This window comes from Morus notabilis, unplaced genomic scaffold, assembly GCF_000414095.1.
Source record: "Morus notabilis unplaced genomic scaffold, ASM41409v2 Scaffold177, whole genome shotgun sequence".
NCBI lineage: Eukaryota > Viridiplantae > Streptophyta > Magnoliopsida > Rosales > Moraceae > Morus > Morus notabilis.
In genome coordinates, this window is record NW_010357654.1 from 509,623 (window position 1) to 520,120 (window position 10,498).

The window sequence follows — 10,498 nt, forward strand, 5'->3', positions numbered from 1 at the left end:
ATTCAATCAATACCGATTGAAGCCCATTCTGCAACAAGCAGCACCGATAGATCATGAAAATGAATGAAACATCTTTTGTAGCTTGTGAAAACTATAAAACGAAAAGAGATTTTTCTTGGTATTTGACTTTACCACGTGGAAAACTATCTTTTTCTTTTATTTAATACGATTGGGATTGGTTCTCAACTTGATATCTAGTGGGGATTCGTACCCCGATTCGAATCATAGTTCATAGTTCGCTACAGTGTTTTCTCTCATAATAAATACACGTAAATCGAAAATAATTCTAATCTCATGATTCTAATCCACGAACCAAACGTATAGCCTCCGAAGTTTCTAGGTTTTTTTTTTTTGGCTAGAATATTGCTTTTGTTTCTTTTGTGGCTTGTTCGTGGTTCTAAACTCGTTTGACTTATTATGTTCTCAAAAGCTAACTTCTTATAACATTCTAAGAGGCATTCGCTAAGTAATTTATTAGTTAAAAACAAAAATCTTTAATAAAATTTATTATTGATAAAAAATGGACTAAGACACATGATATATATATATATAATACTCATTAATTTCCAGGCAAACTAGCCAAGTGACAATTCCTTCATTTAGAGATGGTATCTCCTTTTTGAAAATTAAACAACTAGCTATAGCATGTGGTTTGGAAATCAACCACCTGATTTTTGTTAAAAGGTTAAGGAAAAAATAACACTTGTACATCTATCTTTTTTTAAGATCAAAATATGGAAAAGTAAGCTTGAATGACCTATTGATAATAAAATGAATAAGCCTAGGACCTTTGGGTCTAGTGATACTGGGGTTGGTGGAGTGGGATTTTAATGGAGAGTTGTGAGTTTAATCCTACGTTGTATAAAAAAATTAATAAATGAATACATCTCATCCTGTGCCAATAGAATATTGCTGCTTCAAAATGGCATTATCTCAAAAATTGGCCTTGCTACAGCTTCAATATAATTTATTTTTTAACCATGTTAAGTGTTCCCGTTTAGTTAGCTGATTCGAGTTTTTAACTCGAGTTGAGATGTGACTTTATGTGAAAATTTTTTACTGTAGTAAAAAAATTAGATGTGACTGTTTCTGAAAACTTTTTACTGTAACTAAACTCGAATCAGTAATATAAACAGGACTATGTTTAGTAAGTTTTTACTTTTTTAAACTGATACTGGAAAGAATGTTCACGGTGAATAGAATTTCGTTTTTCATATCATAAGAAACAAGGTTTCATAGGTGGCCTATCAGAGAGAAAAATGTTATACAGCCTACTAGAAAGTTCATAAAATGGGCAAGAAAATATCAAAAAATTTCCAACTACAAATTTTGTGGCAACAAAAAATTACAAACCGAGTTCCCAGAACTCTCGGTTTTGTCCTTGACCAAAAACCAAAACCCCCATTCTAGCCCAATGTATACGATACACAAAAAACTCAAAAACCAACGTCCACGTCACCATGTGCCAAAGTGCCACGTAAGATATAGTAGCGAAATCCCATTTTGTGTGGCCGTTAGAAATTCATACGTAAGACAAAATGCCAAAATAATCCTCAGGACATGATTTCTCTTTCAGCCTTTCTCTATCCCAAACTCAAACAAAATGACACTTCACGCTTCCCTATAAAAAGCTGATCAGATCACACTCTCAGCTCTAAGAATACCAGTCTCACTTAAAGGCTCTCTTATTTGATCACCTTCTTGGACTGTTCTAGAAACACAGACAGTGTTCCATTATCCATGGCTGCTTCTGTCTCAACCGTCGGAGCTGTTAACAGAGCAACGGTACGATGTTTCTGTTCCTTATGTTGTCCTCGTTTTCATCGAACAAAATCTATTGAGAATTCTGTCTGAAGCTTTATATTGGCGAAAAAAGAAATGAAGCTAAAGGAGCGAGATTGCTTACTTTGTTCTCAACCGGTTTAATCTGTTCATTATCTTGCAGAAAAGGACAGTTAAAATTTAATTAAATAGAAAGCTTTTCTGATTTCCTAGCCTTTTTTTTTCCTAATTTCATGTTATAACATGGACTCTGCAATTTTGTGTGAGGCTTTTGCGGTTTTCTTCTTTGTTGATCTTGAAAGTTTACCTTTGATGGGCCTTTCTTTTATTTACTTCAAGTTCACTCTATGCATTTCGCATATTTATTTTGTCAATAATGAACTAAAGGATGGGCAGAAAAAGAAAGCAAATTTTAGTTTTTATGTTCTCAATCTGTTACTAGTGATGATCACCATCCATTTTTTGTTCCATTGTTGCAGGAGGTACTGAAGTAAAACAATTACATTACATGGATGCACGTTTGTTGTTTTTTTTTTTTTTTTTGGTTGATAAAGAAATTTTTTACTTACATAAACTCTCCTAATATAATGTTGAAAACATGAATCTGCAAAATTTATCTTAAGTGGGGTATTAAACTTCTGTGCCTTCTTTGCAGCTCAACTTAAACGGTGTCGTTCACGGGGCATCATCGCAACCGAGCTCATCCTTCTTTGGAAACAGGTTGAAGAAAGGGAATTCTAAGATCGGTCAGCAGAGGATTCCAGTTGGGAAATTGAAGGTGAAAGCTGAATATGATGAGGAGAAGCAGACCTCGAAGGACAGGTGGAGAGGGCTCGCATACGACACGTCGGATGATCAGCAGGACATCACAAGAGGAAAGGGAATGGTGGACACTCTGTTCCAAGCTCCAATGGACGCCGGGACTCACTATGCTGTTTTGAGCTCCTATGACTACATCAGCGCTGGTCTTCGCCAGTAAGTGATTTCGATTTTGATGTTTCAGTTGTACAAAAAATACTATTTTGAAATAAACACTGACATAAAATTTGTTCAAAATTGTAATTCTATTTTCCTATTTGTAGCATGAGGAAAATAATATGGAAATTACACCTTTGTTAGTGCTTGCTCAGATGTAACTCATGGGATGGTTTTGAATTTTGTGGACAGATATAGTTTGGACAACAATATGGATGGTTTCTATATTGCTCCAGCTTTCATGGACAAAGTTGTTGTTCACATCACTAAGAACTTCTTGAACTTGCCAAACATTAAGGTTAATTCGTCGATTGAATTGATATTTTAAATTTTGATTTTTCTTTTCTTTGTAGGTTTTAAATAATTGTCAATTAAGTGGAATGGGATTTAAAACAAAATTGTTTTTATTGCAGGTTCCTCTTATTCTGGGTATCTGGGGAGGTAAAGGTCAAGGAAAATCGTTCCAATGTGAACTTGTGTTTGCAAAAATGGGAATCAAGTGAGTAAAAGTTTTAGATGCCCTTGTCTTTTTTGTTTGATATGAAGCTGGAAATCATACTGGGAATTTAAATGAGAAAAACTGTCATTTTTAGTCTAGAGAACTAGTGCGGAAGTGAACTATGCCTAAGTTATCAGGACTGAAATCTGATTTAGGAGTACTAATATGTACTAATATGTACACATTTTTTCTCATTTGAATACAAACAGTCCAATTGTGATGAGTGCTGGAGAATTGGAAAGTGGAAATGCTGGAGAGCCTGCAAAGCTGATCCGGCAAAGGTACCGCGAGGCAGCAGACATAATCAAGAAAGGGAAAATGTGTTGCCTCTTCATAAACGATCTTGATGCTGGAGCCGGTAGGCTTGGAGGAACCACTCAATACACAGTCAACAACCAGATGGTGAATGCCACACTCATGAACATTGCCGACAATCCTACCAGTGTCCAACTTCCTGGAATGTACAACAAGGAGGAAAATCCCCGTGTTCCGATCGTTGTAACAGGAAATGACTTCTCCACCCTCTACGCCCCTCTCATACGTGATGGTCGTATGGAGAAGTTCTACTGGGCACCTACTAGAGAAGACAGGATCGGTGTCTGCCTAGGTATCTTCAGGACTGACAACGTCCCTAAGGAGGACATTATCAAGCTTGTTGACACTTTCCCGGGGCAGTCCATTGGTAAGTCTTATTCCTTTACCTCAATACAAGTACACTTTTTATGGCTTGTGATTGCCTTACGCTTGCAAGAAATTCTACTTTTAGTTGTAGCAAATGGAGAAGTAAAAGTAGAAGTAGAAGTCAACAGTTCAAAACTTTTAGCATTGTATATGTATTCTAACTTTTTCACTAAACATGCTACTTGAATTATGTTACTTGTATTGTACGTTACAAGAATGAACTTTTTTTTTTTTTTTTTTTCCTGCTGTTCAGACTTCTTTGGTGCCCTGAGAGCCAGAGTTTATGATGATGAAGTAAGGAAGTGGGTCTCCAGCATCGGAGTGGAAAACATTGGGAAAAGACTAGTGAACTCGAAAGAAGGACCCCCGACGTTTGAGCAGCCAAAGATGAGCCTTGACAAGCTGCTCGAGTACGGAAACATGCTTGTCAAAGAACAAGAGAATGTGAAGCGAGTTCAGTTGGCAGACAAGTACTTGAAAGAGGCGGCACTAGGAGATGCCAATGAGGATTCAATTAAGAGTGGAAACTTCTATGGTTAGAATCTTAGCCAAAAATCTCCTGAAGCCATTCCTTGATCAAAGGATCTCGTCATCGGATTTAGGATCGTTATTAGAAGCAATGATTTGAGAAGTTGTTCTTAAGTTTTTTTTCTTTCCTGAAACTTGTTTGGTTGCAGGGATAGCTGCTCAACAAATTAATCTTCCTGTCCCAGAAGGCTGCACTGATCCATCTGCAGAAAACTTTGATCCAACTGCCAGGAGTGACGATGGGAGCTGCCAGTATCAATTTTAATTCAAGTCTACAAAAACATATATAGGCACTTGAGATTGCATAACAAGTTTTCTTTTCCTTTTTTTTTTTTTAAAAAAAAAAGGGAAGAATAAGCTGGTCTAATAAAGTGGGACATTTAAAATTCTTGTCTATAAATTAGGATCTTGTATTTGAGTCCTATTGCATAATTTTTCTTCTCTTGTTTCTTCAATATATCAAGAAAAAGGTGTTTTATCACATCATTGCCATTAATCTCATAGAAATTTAAAACTAGTGAAATAAGTTCAAGAACAGGACCTTAGTTGACCAAATCTCTTGCTGAGTTTCTAGTGGCGTTCCATTCTATGGCCCTGGTTGTGTTGGTTTGGGGATTAAAGATTTTTCTAGACCATTCAAGACTTTCTTCTTCTCTGAAGCCTGGCCATTTTTGTTTGAACCTAATATTGTTGTGTTTTTCGGCCGACCCCATGTTAGTATTTTGAGCGCCAAGTCAATTAGTCCCAAATTTTTCCCCGCTACGGCCCACTAAATAACTTCATTCACTGTAGTTCTAATGAATACCCATAACTTAATAATAATAATAACAACAAGAACGACAATAATAATAATAATAATAATAATAGTAATAACAAGTTTAAATAGAAAAGTTTGAAAAAAAATTAAAAAAATTTATGAGAAAAAACACTTAGGTCGAACCTATGAAATAAACGTAATAATAATAATAATAATAATAATAATAACAATAATAAAAGCAAAGAACTCTTCCAGTAAACCCTGGCTGCCGTATTCACAAGTCATACCAAATAAAGTCCTAAGTAGATATGAGGATAGTAAACTACTCAAATAAAATAATCAATTATCCTAATCAATGGGTACCTTTTATTCAACATTTTTGGTAACAGTCTTCACTTCAGCACCAAAAGGAAAGGAAAAAAAATTTAAAAAATTAATTTAAAAAAGGGCATTTTGAGCAACAGGCTAAAAGTTTTTGGTTTTGAAGTGGGCTAGTGCTTTGCACCAACCAAATCCACTTACTAAAATAATGTTGGTATTGATATATTTTCACGTCCTCTATAATTAATTAAGCTAACTCTTATTTATACCTGGGGCATTTGTCGTAATATGTGTTTCAATGCAAACCAAACTGTAGGAGCAAAAAGGCATGCGCAATCAAAGTTCTCCATCTATCCAAAGTGCCTATTTAAATAAGCCGGGAACAGATGCAAAAGAGAACGCGTTTTTATTTAAAGTTTTAACTACAAATAATACTCATACTTAATTCGAGTTTTTAATTTGAGTTTAGATATGACTTTGTGTGAAAACTTTTTACTGTAACAAAAAAGTTATACGTGACTATTTCTTATGATTTTTTACTATAACAAAACTCAAATTCTAAACTCGAATTGGTGAAATGAACGAGACTTAAATTTACGCTATACTTTGTAAAATAAAAATAGTAGTGCACATGTGGTCACCAAATTTTTTTAAACACAAACGTCTAAGTTTCTAACTCCCTCCGTTAGAATTTCTTTTCTTTTCTTCCCGCCTCAACTAGGGATTCGAGGGCCAGTAAAACTGTAAAAGGGTGTATGATGAATAAAAAAGAGAAATGAATGAGAAGTAAAATATCTAAGTGAAAAAAGTAAAATGATTTTATCTCATATTGTTTAGTAAAAAAGGAAAAAAAAAGTGAAGATAAAATATCAAATTTAAGGCATTTTACAATAATATCTCAATATAAATAAAAATATGATCAATAGTAAATATTAAAATTGTTATTTTACACCTTATTTATTTGTCAAACTTTTTCTCTTTCATTTTTCAACCAAAGTTGAAAGGATAAAAAATTGATGGGCCTCATAAATTTTCATTTTCCTTCATTCCTTATTTCATCTCTACCAAACAACTTAAAATTCTATTTTTCTCTCTAAAATTATTCCTCTATTTTCTTTTCTACCCTACCAAATACACTGTAAGTAACAGGGCAGTCGACAGATTTTCTCCCAGGTTGCCCATGTCGTTCATTTTTTAGGAGGGAGTTTTGGGACTTGGAGTGGTGGGGTCTGGTTGTGGGCTTTATCTTGTATTTTCGAAGGTGGTCTCCCCACCTTTCAAGTCTTTATTTTATTTTTTCTTTGGTGGCTTATTTCTATCAATTACAGAGTTTTGGTAAAAGAGTGTTATATGAGCTCGTTATTAGTGTGCCAAAATACTTCCCATTTTGGGCTTCTGGCATACATCCTATCTTTCGTGAATTCTAACAGAAATAGTAAAAAATAGACCAATATAAAAAGTTTAAAAAAATATATAGGTTAATTTTTAATTATAAAAATTAATAGGTCATAACTTGTCAAGTTATGGTTCATAACCAGATAAGTTATGGATAAACATGTCAAGTTATGATTCATAGTCAGACAAGTTATGAACAAAAACCGTCAATAACTTGTCAAGTTATGGTTCATAACCAGACAAGTTATGGACAAAAACAGTAATTTAGCCTATTTATTAACTTATGTAAATTATTGACCTATTAATTTTAATACATCTCAAGTCTTGGCCTATCTCCATCTTTCTCCCTTATTTGTTTACACTGACAATATAAACGTTTGTTGTGGATTATGTTTTATATTATAGGGTCATTCACATTGTAATTCTTAATTATGCCTTATGAAATCTTTTTGTTTTAAAAAATTATATTGTCAAAAATTATTATCAAAATAAAAAGTACACATAACTAAATAACCAACGCTTTAACACAAATTTCTACTGGCAAGGTTTTTGTCAAATAATGTTAATTAACAAATGGATCATTTTGTCCTACACATGACATGGAATTGATGAAGATAAAGCTACTTCATGTGACACCATGAAACATTCCGTCCATACCCTAGAGTGACTATAAAGTATAAACTTTTTGTTTTCTTAATCCCTGTGCATTGGTCGATACCCTTATAATTAAAGTTTTTCCACATGAATTAATTAATTTAAGCATGTTTTGTTTTTCTTTGGTGGAAAAAAAAAAAGGAACAAATCTCCTACTCAGTTTCCATCCTTTCGCGGCCCATATTTTGATTAGAAAAAAGAATAATGAGAGTGAGTGGGTTTTGAATTTTGAGGCTCTTTCTCTGGTCTTAACTTAACCACCTTTCCACAAGTATTGACCAATTCTTAAATATATATATATATATATACACACACACACACACACATATCCAAAAAAAAAAAACAAAAAAACAAAAAAAAACAAAATCTGAAGTGGGCTGAGAATGGACGACCGTCTGGTCGTCTTCTTGGCGTTCAAAAAGCAAAAGATTCTTTTCTCTTCACTCTTTAACAAAATAACAAGGCTCTTGAGCCTCAGTGGCTTTGGTGTTAATTGCAAAATGTGTAATTGTCAAAAATTCCGATTTCAAGACATCTTTTCTTCAACCACATGACGTTGTTGGGACGTTATATTCATCATTGCACCACGGGATTATTCATTTTAATATGACTCCACTATATTTCTATTTTTTTATTTCTTGTTTTTTCTTTCGGGGGTAGAAAAGAGATGTGTTTGTTGATTTGCCTTATCCACCCAATTTTTGCGCTCAAACATTCCCAACTTTACTGCTACAATCCAAAGTACATTAATTAAGGTTCAAACGTCTAAACAGAAACATACCTCATAAAATTTTCCATGCAAAAGAAAAATTAAAAAAAAAAAAAGAAACTCAGAAAAATGTTGTGACCATAGCTAAGTGGTGGTTGTTTTTTTGAGCCTTCTGTAAAAGACTTATTAAAAGAATACATTATCGGTATTGTGTTTTTGTGGATCATCAGTTCATTTCAAAGTCTTATCAAAACTGAAAAGAAAAAAGAAAAAAAAGAAAAAAACAAAACATGAGCATCTTCATGACACAACAAATATATATATATATATATATTTTTTTTTTTATAGAAAAAAGATAATATGTTTCAAATTAACCAAATACAATCATCAATAATACTGACCCGAAAAGCCACAATTTATAGGAAAACTAAGATCCTAATAAATAATTAGTTCCACCAGTTCGTTAGATCAAATGAAATACTCAAGGAGAGAAAAGCATGTATTGAGCTTTAACATTGCACATTTCAAAAAGGTAAACCAAATATCAAGTACACATATGGTTTTTTAATAAACACTCAACAATCAATGAAAATTCAATCAATCCACATTGAGAGGGACTGCACAAAACTACGTTGTGTTTAGTTGATGGATTCGTATCATAGTTCGGATCATAATTCATAACTCGTTACAGTATTTTTTCTCACAAAAGACCACAATAAATTAAAAATAATTCTAAATTTATGAACTAAACGTCCACTACATTGACACATGTCAAGCTAAGGAAAAACACAATCTGATCAAACTAATAATCAAAATAAACACACAAACAAAGCAGGGTAAAAACATCGTTATTGCAAACTAAAGCATACCAAAAAAAAAAAAAAAAAGGAAAACCCAAAGCATTGCCATCTCAATCGTCCGACGAGGCATAACTGGTGAGAGGATCACTGAGAAAAGAAGGCGGCTTTGAGAGATAAATGGCACAGCTAATGAAGAGACGTAGTCAAATTGCAGAGCATGAACCACACGTGCCGATATCTTCCGAAGCCAATGCCACCCCAGCTAAAAAAAAAAAAAAAAACACCAACAGGAACAAAATCCCGAAAGATCTCATATGTCCAACAATAAAATGGCTGCAAAACACCTTCCAATCGTTCATTTTCTGACCTCCAAATGAGTCTAATATGCTCTAATAAAACCATCTCGCGAAATATTGCCACCTCCATTCAAAATTTTTTTAACAAGACGAGCTTGGGGACCAATTTTTAGGCTAAAGAGTTGTTTGGTTGGGGGATTCGTACCCCGATTCGAATCATGGTTCATGGTTCGCTACAATGTTTTCTCTCACAAAAATACACGTAAATAAAGAATGATTCTAATTCATGAACTAAACGTTTCCTAAGAGTCTAGCGACGTGCCTAAAGGGTGCGTTTCTCTCTCTCCCTCCCTTATGTCCTGTCATTTCTCACAGAGAGTCTAGATTTAAAGGGTGCGTTTAGAATTCGTTCTAAAATAATTTTATTTTTTATGTAAAAATAGAAATGAAAATGTTTTCAATCTCAAACAGAAATTATTTTTGAAAATGCATTTGGTAGTTTTATCGAGAGATTATTTTCAGTATAAAAAAATCCATTAATGTTTTTATCTCTCTCTATGCTCGAGAGAGGAGAAAACGGAAATAAAAAATAAAAAACGACTAAAAGTCGTTTTTCATTTCTCTTCCATTTTACACTAAATTAAAAAATTATTTTTATTTTTATATTTTATCTTTAATTGTGTCAAATTTCGTCTTTTCTGTTTTTATTTTTTTTCTCAAAAAAACGTGAAAAATAAAAATAAAACTAACTCCAAACATAGTCAAATTGTTGTAATTTTCACCTAGTAAAATGTTATTTCTTTAAGGGAACAATAAAGTATTTTTTTAACCTAAATACTGCTTTTATTTTTTCTGACCTTTTTTTTTAACACAAGTCTGTACAAGTGATTAAGTTCTTTTTATTTTTTTGGTGCAAACACAAGTGATCCAAGTTTAGACCAATGCAAATACTTTTCAAATTTGCAATTCCGAATACAGAGCAAAATAAAAAAAAAATTTCATTTGCACTTCCAAATATAGAGAGAAAAAAACAAAAGTTTGCTATTCTGAAAGCAAATCGAATCATAAAATCCCCAGTTAAAATGGAAAAAAAAAAAAAAA

General features: G+C 33.2%; 1 protein-coding gene across 1 annotated transcript; it reads left to right on the plus strand.

Annotated features, from left to right (window-relative positions):
- Positions 1-1,646: 1,646 nt before the first annotated feature.
- On the plus strand, positions 1,647-4,837 carry LOC21400019 (ribulose bisphosphate carboxylase/oxygenase activase 2, chloroplastic). Its single transcript, XM_010090301.2, has 7 exons — positions 1,647-1,785; positions 2,438-2,757; positions 2,950-3,055; positions 3,171-3,256; positions 3,466-3,938; positions 4,191-4,472; positions 4,615-4,837. Exons 1-7 carry the CDS (start codon positions 1,741-1,743, stop codon positions 4,728-4,730), a joined length of 1,428 nt encoding a protein of 475 aa, XP_010088603.1. The 5' UTR covers positions 1,647-1,740; the 3' UTR covers positions 4,731-4,837.
- The last annotated feature ends 5,661 nt before the right edge of the window (positions 4,838-10,498 follow it).

What these genes read in the sequence shown, in the direction of transcription:
- LOC21400019 (XM_010090301.2), top strand. Translation starts at nt 1,741, where the DNA reads ATGGCTGCTTCTGTCTCAACCGTCGGAGCTGTTAACAGAGCAACG. An exon ending in TGAACTTGCCAAACATTAAG is followed by an intron (nt 3,056 to 3,170) that starts GTTAATTCGTCG and finishes TTTTTATTGCAG; the next exon opens with GTTCCTCTTATTCTGGGTAT. An exon ending in TAAGAGTGGAAACTTCTATG is followed by an intron (nt 4,473 to 4,614) that starts GTTAGAATCTTA and finishes GTTTGGTTGCAG; the next exon opens with GGATAGCTGCTCAACAAATT.